General features: G+C 40.5%; 1 protein-coding gene across 1 annotated transcript; it reads left to right on the forward strand.

Moving 5' to 3' along the window:
• Positions 1-637: 637 nt before the first annotated feature.
• On the forward strand, positions 638-6,312 carry LOC135643545 (uncharacterized). The gene is made up of 9 exons (XM_065160628.1): positions 638-961; positions 1,072-1,312; positions 1,458-1,627; positions 1,869-2,011; positions 2,144-2,321; positions 2,499-3,069; positions 3,266-3,378; positions 5,148-5,391; positions 5,971-6,312. The coding sequence occupies exons 1-9, from the start codon at positions 753-755 to the stop codon at positions 6,190-6,192; spliced, it is 2,091 nt and encodes a 696-aa protein (XP_065016700.1). The 5' UTR covers positions 638-752; the 3' UTR covers positions 6,193-6,312.
• Positions 6,313-13,199: the final 6,887 nt, after the last annotated feature.

Below are 13,199 nucleotides of genomic sequence, written 5' to 3' on the forward strand. Positions count from 1 at the left end.
ATATATTTGAATAGAATTTAATCCGTTTTTATCATTTTTTTAAGATACCTTATACAAAGAAACAACCCAAACTTTCTAGGAAAATTATTATAAAATTATTTAAAAATATCACAATTGACATAAAAATCTCTAAGATACTCTTATCTATTTTTATTTCTAAATTAATAAAGATATTTATTTAAGATAATATTTTTATATATTACAATCGCTCCATAGGATGTACCAAGTATTGTCTTTATTAGAAGACCTTTTAGGGATTAGGACAAATAAGATGCTATTTAAGAAATATAAAAAAAAGAAAAAAAAGAAAATTTTCTCAAAAATTCACCCTGAAAATAGGAATTTTCGCTTTTTCTAGTAAAAATAAAACCGGACCGTTTCTTCTCTGGGACGGCGCTTCGCTTGTCTCGAGTCACGGCACGACTCACGACCCTGACAGGTGATCCGGAGTGCGCGGCTTGGTTCGAACCACCAAGTCGTGAGGTCACTCGGACAGTCTTTACGTGGACCCCACGAGGACATCTAATTATAATCGTATTGTCGAGCTAAAGTGGGTGGTGAGTCACTACTTTAGCTACGATTTAATCGTAACGTGGAAAACATTCCACCCAGCCGAATCTGCCCTTCTAATCCTCGAGGAGAGATGATGATGATCATCATCGTAGCACATCTCATCAAATTTGTTGCATCATGATAAGAGCCGGTGGGGTTCTTAATTGGGGGAACCGACCAGAGGGGGGAGGAAGCAGAAGATGGCGATGACGGTGATGATGAACAAGACGAGGGATCTACTGGAAGATCTGGTGAGGGAGTCGTCCTTCAACTGGGCGCTCACCCGCCGCACCTCCTTCCACGGCGACGACGAGTTCGACGATTTGTCCCGCTCGCCCTCCGGCCGCCAGGCCACCTCGATCGCCGCCCTGTCCCCCATCGCTAACCTCGTCGTCGCCCGATGCTCCCTGTAATATATCCTTCATCCTCCTCGTCCTTTCTTCTTGTATCATGAGAGTTTCGAGTTGTCCGATCAACACATCAGTCATCGAATTCTCGTCTCCCTTCCATAATTTTCAGAATCCTTGGGGTTTCTGTGGACGATATTCAGCATAATTTCGATGCCAAAGCGTCTGAGGCTATAAGACGCCCCTCGCGTTACGCGAGAAATTTGGTGGAGTACTGTTGCTTCACAACGCTCGCGCTGTCCACTCGAGTTGCGGGATACCTCTCCGATAAGAGCTTCCACCGCCTCACCTTCGACATGATGTTGGCCTGGGACTCTCCTGCATCAAGCCCGCCTCCTTCACCTCAGGCTAAGGTAGTCAGCCACATTTATCTTAACATTCATTATCAGCTGAGGTTGTACAAATCCTAATGTGAGACAGTTTATGCTGATAAAGGAGAGTGAGAGGTAAGTGATTTTGTTAAGTGGTTGAGAGTTCATGTTTAGGATCTCTTGGCAGGAGGGCGGGGAGAGACCGGTTGGTGTGGAAGCTTTTTCCCGGATAGCACCTGCAATTCCCTCCGTTGCAGATGTAGTTAACTGCTCAAATATTTTCAATGTGCTTACAGCCTCAACTGGAGGGAGGCTTTCTTTTGCTATATATGACAAGTATTTGCGCAATCTAGACAGGTATTTTCATGATTCCATCACATCATAGCGATGCAAAATTAGTCTGATCGTTCAGAGTAATTGCTGAATTTTAACAATGTTTCTTTTCTTGGAAGCAAGAATATGGTCTTAAATGCTATTGTCAATTTGTTTGCTTTTCCAAGTAGAATTATTACACTAGGAAATCTTAACGTACTCTGTGTGTTCTGAAAAAAATATTAGACAATTATTCTCTAAGTCTAGAAAATTTCCTGGTGTACAGAGCAATAAAGAAAATGAAGACTCAGTCAGAATCATCTCTTCTTTCAGATCTTCGTTTCCATAGAGGAGAAAGGATACTTGATATGGATGGAACACTGACTGCTCAACCAGTGCTTGAACATGTAGGAAATTCTGCATGGCCTGGTGGGTTGCTGTACTAAGTTTATTTTAGTGGGGTAATGAATCATAAGCAATATCTTTAATTAATCCTTGGTAAATGACTTGAGTTTGTTTAGATTTAGAAATCTTCTTTTACCATTTTCGGGGTATTTGCAGGAAGACTCACACTGACAGATCATGCTCTCTACTTTGAAGCTCTGAAAGTTGTGGCTTACAATAAGCCAAAGGTGTATGATCTTGCAGATGATCTAAAACAGTGTATCAAGCCTGAATTGACAGGTCCATGGGGCTCACGTCTTTTTGACAAGGCAGTCATGTACAAATCCATATCCTTGTAAGTGCCTTAAATATCAGCGTAATACCAGTTTGTGGGCTATGCTATCTTAACTTTGAATCCAGCCACTTATGTTTCTTTTTCTTTTTTTATATTTGTTTTAGCAAGGAATTCTGGAAGTTACGTGATGTTTGGTTAACTGTTGGTTCGGTATTAATTAAATATTCAATTTTGTAGATCAGAACCAGTGTTCATGGAGTTTCCTGAGCTCACGGGTCATTCTCGGCGTGATTATTGGCTAGCTATCATGCGAGAAGTTCTTTATGCACATAGGTTTCTTAGAAAGTTCCAGATAGAGGGTGTTGAAAAAGAAGAAATGCTTTTGAAGGCTGTGCTGGGCATTCTGAGATTACAAGCTCTTGTAGAGTTAGTTCCTTCACAGATCATTAGATATGAGACACTTTTAACATTCAGTCTCTGTGACCAGCTTCCTGGAGGTGACCTCATACTTGAAACACTTGCTGGTATGATAGCATCAAGGAGGTTGGAACGGACTAATGAATCTGATTCTGGAAGTTTAATGCACTACTCTACATCTGCTTTGGGTATATTGTCAAACCTGGGGGTTGTGTCACAAGTCTCAAATGCTGAAAGTCTTCTTGTTGGTGAAATGATTGTAGGGGAGATGACAACCTTAGAAAGAGCTGTCACACAGTCTATGACTAATTATAAAAAGGTTGAGCAAGCACAGGCTACAGTTGATGTGGTTAAAGTAGATGGACTTGATACCAATTTGGCACTAATGAAGGTATGATTTCTGCATCGCATCACTTCTCTTCTCAAATGTAGACTCTTTTAAAGCTTAATAAGGCCCCTTTACTGGTTATTTTTTTAGATGTTGTAGGTGGACTTTGGAAACTTTCAATATTTTAACAACTATCTTAGGCATCAGTGTGCTACTTGCTTTAATGTTGTTTTACTTTATTATTTACTTTTACCTACAGGAATTGCTACATCCCGTTATCAAACTTGGAAATTTCCTTGTGACTTTGGCATCTTGGGATGACCCTGTGAAGTCATTTGTATTTTGCTGTGCATCTTTTTACATCATTCTCAGGTTTGATCCGTTAAATTCTTATATGCACAAACTTGGTGCAAGATATTATTAATTCTTTTTTTGCTTAACTCCTATTCCTGTTCTTCATGGCCGGTCCGTGCATTGTTAATTTTGTGAATTTTAACAACTTAATGGTCATTAAGATGATTGGTCAATTACTTGAAAGATTTATAGCTTAGAAGTCTTGATACTTTTATCAGTGTTTACCGATAGCATATACTGTGAACAAACAACAACGGACCGTATCTATCATAATTATGAGAATAATTATAAAATTAATGCTCTTGGATAACCTGAGGTGCATTCTTATTTGCATTGTTAGACAGTAGCACCGGACCTGATTCTTACCTTCTTAATTTGAACCTGTAAGTGCAAAAATGATGCCTCTCAGAAGCCCACTGACCAAAATACTTTTCATATGCATGAAAACATTATAGCTCTCAGTCTCAAAACCTACAGACTTTGTAACTTGAAATATTACATTGTTGAGCAGTTGAAAACTTTATTTGATTGTGTTGATCTTATTGGTTATTATCTTGTTCTTGGCCTAGAATATTGGTAGGTTTGCAATATTCCAATTTCCCTCATGCATGGTCTACACAAGTTAAATCTCATATTGGCAACACCAATTCATTTCTCAAAAATGAAACTATTTTAAACTTTCCTGCTTCTGTATCTTCCCCTTGTTCCTTTCTTTGGTTTATTTTTATTTCTTCTGTTTCCATATTATCATGAAAATGTGAGGAAGATAATGCAACAAGGAGATTTTCTAAACAGATAATATGAGGTTGGTGCTAGATGGAAAATCATCAATGGATGAACACAACACTTCTTAGGCAAATTGACTTTTAAATTTATTGAATTATGAGATTGTCAAAAGGTGCCTAATAAGGCATGGCTTCCTCAAAAGCAAGATATATGTAACAGAAAATAAAATGATGTATCTAAAAATATTTTGGCTAGGAGTTAGGATCTACCAAGTGAAGCATCCAAGTTTTAATTGTATTGCAAGCAGTTGCAGGCATTTTCTTTTTCCTTTTCTAAAAATTGAGATCTATTTGTTTTGTCTTGTTTCCTAGTTTTCTTCCATTTGTTGTGCTTTTTTGTTTTTCATTTCTGTTTTTTGGACCAGAGGGTACTTTTTTAAAGGGATTTTTGGTGTTCATTATGGAAGTACACACCAACTGTCAGAACAAGATTCTACAGTCCTAAATTAGAGTAAAAATGTTCGCCTTTTACATCAATATCTGTTATGGGAGAGGTTGCGAATATATATATATATACATATATATATATGTATATATATATATATATATATATACACACACACACATAATACATATATAGAGTTTGAAACTCAGAATTTAATGGAGTCATGGAATGTATGGGAGTGTATGGATGGGTTGTCTTCCCAAGTCTAGTCTCTAGAACTCGGTAAAATTTGAAGATGTTACCAGAAATTCATGTGGTGCTAGTATGGCATTATTGAACAAGTTATGATCATTATGCATTGATATTAGGTGAAGTTATGGTAGCGTACGTAAAATAACTCGAGAACACACATCAAACACAGTTCATTGTCTCAAGTGTTGTTGTTTTTGTTAGTTCTTAGACACTTACTGTAGGAGGTGAATATTGGTGACTGAACAAAGTTGGGAAGTCAAATTTCAGTTAATTTGAGTTTCAAAAGTATTATTCCATTTTAAGGTACTTTTAACCCTATAATTTTAGAAATTTTGTGGATTGTTTATGATATTGAATTTATGCAGGGGATTGCTTGGTTTTCTACTTGTCATGGTTTTTCTCTTAGTTGCAATATTCATACTGCTCACTCGATTTATCAATCAAGGAAGGCCAATCGATCAGGTCAAGGTGATGGCTCCCCCATCTATGAATACTATGGAACAGCTCCTAGCAGTTCAGAATGCAATTTCTCAAGTTGAAGAGCTTGTCCAGAATGGGAATATTACTCTCTTGAAGCTACGAGCATTGTTGCTCTCTGTTTCTTCGCAGGTTATCTTACCTTCTTCCTAAATTTTATTATGTGTTGTTTCAATGAAATCATTATTGAGTTCAAAAATCTACATAACCTTATCTTTGCGAGAAAATGGTTAGGAAAAATCAGGATTGTCTAGAGGTGCATCATTTGTTATATTCCTCCCAGTGCTTCTAGTTTTACATCTTGTTCCTAAGTGGTTTGGTTCTCTGTCTTCCTATATATCACTAGTTAGTAGTGTCGATTTGTTAGAGATATAAACATAGATTGCCATGCCAGACATATCTTACCATGCTGGAATCAGACCATCATTGCGGTATGTGCTGCGCTATGCTGAGTTCTAGTTATGAGCCTCTGCACGCTAGTAGTATTGTGTATGTGCATGTCCTACATGATGTTCATGTCAAATGCCAATTCCCACTGGCCGAATACATGGTATATTACTTCAAAACATATATGAACAATGTATATGAACTTGTTTATTTGATGTTTTAAGATCCTTTTTCTACATATGTAAATGCTTACCGTCCTCCACTAAAACCACGAAAATTAGCGTCTAACATTTGTTGGTTAACTTGTTTGATCATGGTGAACAGGCGGCCAATACAGCTGTACTCACACTGGTTTTGATGGCATTGACTGTAGCCATTTTACCAGCTAAACTGATACTCTTCGTGATATTTCTGGAGATATTTACGAGGCAGTCCCCACCACGAAGGGCGAGCACAGAGAGATGGGCAAGAAGATGGAGAGAATGGTGGTTCAGCATACCGGCAGCTCCCGTAGTTCTTGAAAGGGATAAAGTAGAGAAGATGTGAATATGTATATAGTCTCTTGGCAACTGCATCATAAATAAAATGCTGTCGTCCAGAGCAACAGGAGAACATTGAAGTGTCCGAGAATTAGATATAGTATAATAAAGCTTATTCCCATGATCAGTCATGGCCATATATTGTGGAGAGCGGAGCACTCGAGCGTCCATGACCTCATACCATGGCCATTAACCTTCCACTTGCGTCTTCTTAGAATGCTTCATCGGTCTCGGACTAATTCTTTAGCCATCAAAATACCCAGAGGTGAGTTTTTCCTTCTCGAATTACCTTCTCAAGTTTTTGTTTCCATTTTCTGAAAGTGTATTTGGTTTGCCTAACTCTTGCTTGCACCACCGATGACATCTAATACGGGACAGTTCGGCACGTGAGTGGTCCAGCTGACGCACTTTCCCGGGATAGGCTCATCATGTTATCAGGAAAGTGTTGTCGTGCTCTAGTTGAAGTCGTAACTTCCGTTGGCGCGTATTGTCCGAGAGCGCAGTACAAGTTAGTATAGACGTTACACTTGCTCTAGTTGGAATTACACGGAAGAAGAGGTGGGTGCGCAGGTTGTGAGTGGGTTGGTGATGGTGGACGCGGTGCCGGAGGACACCTCATTCCCGGGAACCAACTCCTAATAAAATAAACAACTAGTGTTACGTTGGGCGCGCCCACAGTCGCATGGAAACCGGAGTCTGGTTTCATTCCGTCACGAGCGTCCTATGCGAGTCACCGCCTTCACTTTTCCTCTCATTTCCCCTCTGAGCTCGTGGGCTCCACGTGCCGCTGCTTATTATAAATCCCACCACTTCCATCCTCCACGTCGTCTCCCACGCATGCAAGACACAGCGCTATTTTTGGCTCAAAACTTCACCTTTTACCCTCGTTTGCAGGATTCAAATGTGTTTTTGTTCCTAAAAATAGTTTTCAAAATGATACATGCATACATAACCAAATCAGGATCAAGTTTCTGTGTGTGTTGGTGTATTCTATATTCCAAAGATCAGGACGTGAAACATGCACTACTCTCCTTCTCCTACTCGCCTTTATCTATTTTCCGGCCTGTGGAAGGATCATCAACCCGGTCTCGGTTCCGTCGGCTTGCCTCCTCCCGACGCTGCCACTCCCAAGCCATACGACATCCGCCATGTGTCCAAGACCACCGGCGATGGCGCCGTCTCCAGCAGCGACCTTCACATGGTGTCGGCCAACTCCCGGGTCCGGTTCGAGCCATCAGACCTCCCTCTTCGCCACGTCACGTCACTTACTGGAGCTCCGGACGAAGACGAAGGAGGGCGAGAGGGAGGACTCAATACTTATCAGGCATTTCATCACCTTTAGTTTGCTTGGAGTTAAGGATTGAGTTATTCTCAATTTAAAAGGCAGACATGCACAGTGTCTTGAGAACCAATCTTGCTACAACAAATCAAGTAAATTTTTTTTACCTTCTATTAATTTAATATTTTTTTTTGTTAGTAAAGACAAGAAAGTTCCACTGCCTAATCTCCACAAGCATCACTTAAAAGGAAGCCAATTTTAATATGGCTTATAGCACAGCCATCTGCGTAAGCAACGATGTGATAAAATATCAAATAGTAATATTTAATTATATGGAATCTACCAGCCACATATACACTTCGAGAAGCTTCTAGAACAATCAACAAGCTGTATCCTTGTTGGAGGAGAATGGAGAAAATGACCTAATTATTCAACATTTGCTTGAATGAATTTATTACATCAATATGCATCTCGAAAATTTTAATAAAGCTTTTCCTATTACACAATTCTGAATTAGCTATTTACAAGAGATATATTTATTACATCAATATATCTCTTGTAAATAGCTAATTCAGAATTCTCTGATGATATACTAGCAATGTATCAAGGATGCAGACATCGATTTTTCCGATAGAAAAAATATATTAATGATGAAAAATATATTTTTAATATGCTACTAATACTTGTGCTTGCTCTACTATTCTGCCCAAGCCTAGCTAAGGAAGAGTTATGGGATTAATCTCTTTTTTCCTTACTTTAAAGGTGTTTATCTTCCCTATATGAAAACGGATAAAAAGAATAGCAAAGAACAATAAGGATACCAAATTTAGTAATAATAACTACTATAATTGACGACGAACTGTAAACTGTCAGAAATAATTCTCTTACTAGAGATTGACAAACAAACTACGTGTATATGTGGCCTCAAATGTTGTATATTATGTGCATGCATATTATCATATTGATATATGTGCATGTATAGGGTAAAACCAAGGAGGAAATGGCCATATTTACATTAAACTTAGAATAAACTGAAATCAAGAAGGTTGATGGATGAACGCAATTCAACCCACACCTCCTCGAGAAGGAAAAAGAAAGAAGAAGACGTGTTTCTCTTTCCTCAGAATCAACCTATATTATAGCCCCTTGGACTGGAAAAGACACTGTTAGGTTTCTAGTGTTCCGGCCAACTGAGCCTTTGCATAGTATGGGTTGGAGAGAGGACAAGAAGGCAGGCATCACGTAGAAGCCAAACTGTGATGCAGTGGACAAGCGCAAGGTGCCAAAAAGTTGAGGACGCAAAGGACGAAGGAGAAGAAGCCCGCAAAGTTCCAACTCGAGGGAGGGGAAAGCTTGTGCGCGTGTGTGTGCAGAAACCAATGCATGCATGGCAATGGTTAGGCTGCCGAACCTAATATTGGTATCGTAATGGTTGTCATCTTTACGAGTGATTTGAGGTGGTTGAAATGATTGTAAGTGTGTGTTTTTTGGGATCTTGATATGTCTGCGCGACATTTAACGCAAGAGGAATACAGCGGGCACGTGAGTCCACATGTGAAGCCGTACCAATGGGGCCCGCTTGGACAGATATAGATCACATCTGTATGATTATTTATGGACTCACATGTTTCAGCCTCTTTCAGCCATTCCTATCAGAGGTAAAATATTGGCTGAGAGAGAGAGAGAGAGAGAGAGAGAGAGAGAGCCCGTTATACGCGGGACTCACTTCTCCATGTTGCTGATGCGCGAACCCAAATGCCATGCACTATGTGTCTCCAAGCCAAGAGCAGAATCCCACTCTCACCCTCCCTCTCCCTCTTTGCGTCTTGAAATGAGTACGACTGCTGCTTCCTCTCCAACCTTACTAACTCTTGTGGTTACCTCTCTCCAGGCCAAGTAGTAGAAGACAATCATCAGCGTCACCAGACTCCGAGAAACGCCTTTGGGTAGTGGTGGCCGTGCGATCGATGCTCCCGATAACCGACAAGATGAACAGGAGGCGGAGGCCTTTCTTCTGCTTGGTGGTACTGTACACCATCTTCGTCTGCTGCTGCTACCGAGCGGTGGCGATTCCGGTACTTCGCCCAGAGACAGGCGGTAGAGATCTGGAGGTGATGACCGCGAAAAGACTGGCGCCGTCTCACGCGGCAACCTCGGCTTCCGGCGTCGATGAGAGTAAGCGACGTGTGCCGAGTTGCCCTGACCCACTTCACAACAAGTGACATTTCCATCTCCTTTTTCCTTTTCCGTCTCCTCTTTTCTCCGTGCTGTCTTTTACCTATTTGTTCATTTCGAAGGATCGGCTTTGCAAATTCTAAGCTTCTCTTGTTGTTGTATAGTCTAAAGGAAAAAGAGAAACGCGTGCGTATGCGAGATATGGATTTTATCTTCTTTTACTCATCAAAGCTTTTTCTTTCTCTTGGAAGTGAATTTTGTTGGAGATTCTGAATTCTCTCTTCTGATTTCATGTGATGTTGAGCACTATGTATGAGGTTTCCTCTCAAGCTCTACATGTATATATATATTTATGTATCCTAATTCATTGAGCCATGGTTTCATAATTGATAGAATTGATGTAATTGAAAGGAAACCTTCTCTTGCAATTCCTAATCACATATCAAGGATAAGGTTAGTGCAAATAGTGTTCCTTAGATTTCAGCTGTGTGGCAATAATGCTGATTTGATGATGAGATCGCTTCAGTTGGTGATCAGCTGGAAACTTGTGTTCCATGCAATTGAGACTCTTTCCTCTTGACCGACATACCGTCTCAGACAATGGTCAGCTCGATGCAGCATCAGCTGGAGGTTCACCCTCATGCATTACAAGCTTTTCCTACTCAAAAGGTTGTGGCAGATCGCAAGGAACTTGCGATGTGATGAGTGAGCACCTGTGATGCTCGACTGCATCAGGTTCTTCCCTCGCATGCAGCCACGACAAGCTTGCCGGGGGGACATATGCTCGTGACACGGCCGCAGACATCGGAACTCCGTTCCTCGTGGCGACTGCGAATCATGCCCGCAGCAACGAGGCGTGGGAGCAGAACCATCTCAAGTTCCAAAGAGAGAAGAAGACAATGGGAAAAGTCTTAATCTAATGTGTAGTCATGGTAGTGTTCGATAGGCAGGCAGGTTCATCGGTGCAGGAGACTTCCGACACATGCAACGTACTCTCTCTCACATGATAAACTAATGGGGAAGACGCTGGTCCTTCCTGTTGGGCTGGCTCGGTCTCCCATACCTTTTTAGGCTAGCAGAAGCTTAGGTTTCTTCCCCTCGGCAGCTGATTGCAGTTCTCTGGGCAGATGCATGCACGGTAGAGGTCTGCAGGTTGCCACAGTCGCTTGTCAGAGACTGAGGTGAACTTGAGATTCTGCTTCTATTTATTGAGCTGACCTGATGCGATATATTCAACATGAAGTGGACGATATATTCAATCTTCTTTACAAAGTACATCATAATGTTTCAACCCTCGTTTTAGGTATCTAAAATATCTTCGATGAGGTTTCTAAGTTTCATACTGATTGAAATTTCGAATCCGATAAATAGATCTAATATGTTAGTATCGTACCAATATTTAATGAAGTATCATAATCCCGTGAAAAGAAGAATCATCATTGACCAAAGCCTAAAATCCTGTAAGATGGAGAACATCAATAGAGTTTCGGCATACGTGATGCATCCACAGCAACATCGTCAGTCAAAAGTAAGCCTACATCGAAAACCGGCAATCCGACATGGCACAGGTCGTGAGGCACTGACATCTGCTCGGAGATCATAAGATCTGAAATCTGTGGCATTGTGTTTGTGGCCAACTACAAGGAGACGAGGTCATCGATCTTTGACGGTCAAGGAGATACGATAAGGGAGTCCTGCTGGGTGTCCAAAGTTAGGCGCCAAACCCACCTCGCTTGGAACTTTGCCGATGGATTAGGGAAGGGAGACAGGTGATGAGAGGTGTACACGGGCGTCGTTCACGTGCTTGCACCGCTGCTAAGGCAATGGGCCATCGGTTAACTATGGAATGAACTGAGCTTTTTACCCACATTTGGCTTGTTAATGCATCGTAATCCGTCTAATGGAAGTATTGGTGAGTATGTTGTAGGCCTCAAAATGATCGAGTTAACCCACAGAGAAACCCTCGTACATGTTCTTGTGGACGATTTGGCGTAGGATATGTTGGGGAAAAGGAGAAGGCCGGCCTTGATGACCTCTCTTATTTTTTGAATGGTTGTCACATGTAACGGTGAGCATAAATGTATCATATAAGGTGTCACATGTGATGGGATATAAAGTGAAATAACTTTTGTATATGAAGAAATACTAGCATGCCATGATATGCAGCGGAATTAAATGAAATTATAATCAAATAGAACGCCAAGATATACGTGAAAAATCCCTCCAATGTGAAGGGTAAAAACCACGAGACAAACTAGAGATAATCCACTATGAGAATAATGAATATATAAATCTTAATCTTTTGCCCTAAACCCTAGCAACAATCACAAGAGAACAACTGGGATACAAGGATCACGTCACTGTCCACAATATCTAAAACCTCCCCAAGTAATCACAACAAGAGTCTACTATAGATTTGATCTAATCTGAGATAATAACACTGCTAGATAATTGAGAACAGTCTCTCTGCGTTGTCATTTATTTTCTTCTCTTTCTTTCTCTTGTTTTTCTATCTTTTTCTTCTCCTCTTTGCTGCTGCAAAACTCTCCACGTTGCTGCCCTTTTCTGTCTTCAAAACACAGCCACCGTCACCTCAAAATGCAGCCACCACACCCCTCTTATATTGATTTAGGGTTAGGTTAAAGGGGTGTGGGTTGTGGGCTGATAAAGCCCACCATGGGCTGAACCCACTTTGGGCTGTCAGCTCAATAACATGCTCATGTTAGTAATCCGAAAAAGATGAATGTAATCGTCAATGATAAAAAAGTAACATCTTGATTATTCTAAAAATGAGTGTTTATATAGAATATCGAAGGAACTACATATGAAATATTTTTTCACATACGGAGATAACCTATGATTGTCTATCTTGATATCTATGCAAGCAGGTCGATGAAGATCAAACTTTTATAATTTTCTTCTAATCTAGATATTATATAAAGGATATATATCAAATGATGATTGATCGATAATATCAATCCAAGTTGGCACGTAACATCCGAATATATAATATCAGCTTATGCTATTAAAGAATAGTTTCCACCCACTCTGCAGAAGTTTTCTTCCATGGCGGCGATAGCTGCACGCCATAGCTTCTGTTAGTGAAACAGGTAGAGAAGATCGTACAAGGAAGACTCTTTCCATCTACCAACCCATTTGTCCACGACCTGAACAGTCTTTTGTTAGTCTCCAACAGGTTTAATAGGTAGGATAGATAATCTAACTCACTGCACTGTCATTGGCTCGTCTTTGTTGTGTAGTTCAAACATGAAAGGTGGTATGGTACTGATACATCGGCCAAAGGATCGAAGAGAGCTCCACTTGCTAAGAACTATTTGAGTGGTTGAGGATTCCTTGCAACCAAATTCGTTGAATCACCTATTCGGTACGAAGCCAATCGATGGAAAGTCCACTGAAAGAAATGGGATTCTTCAACATCCTAATAAACAAGTACCACTTCCAGGGATGAACATGGAGCTCCTACGGGAGAAGCAGCACACGAAAGGAAGTAAATAACATCTTCAATACATAGTTTCTTGCAACCAAGTGTGGGCTGTGAT

This window comes from Musa acuminata, chromosome BXJ3-7 (genome assembly GCF_036884655.1).
Source record: "Musa acuminata AAA Group cultivar baxijiao chromosome BXJ3-7, Cavendish_Baxijiao_AAA, whole genome shotgun sequence".
Lineage (NCBI taxonomy): Eukaryota > Viridiplantae > Streptophyta > Magnoliopsida > Zingiberales > Musaceae > Musa > Musa acuminata.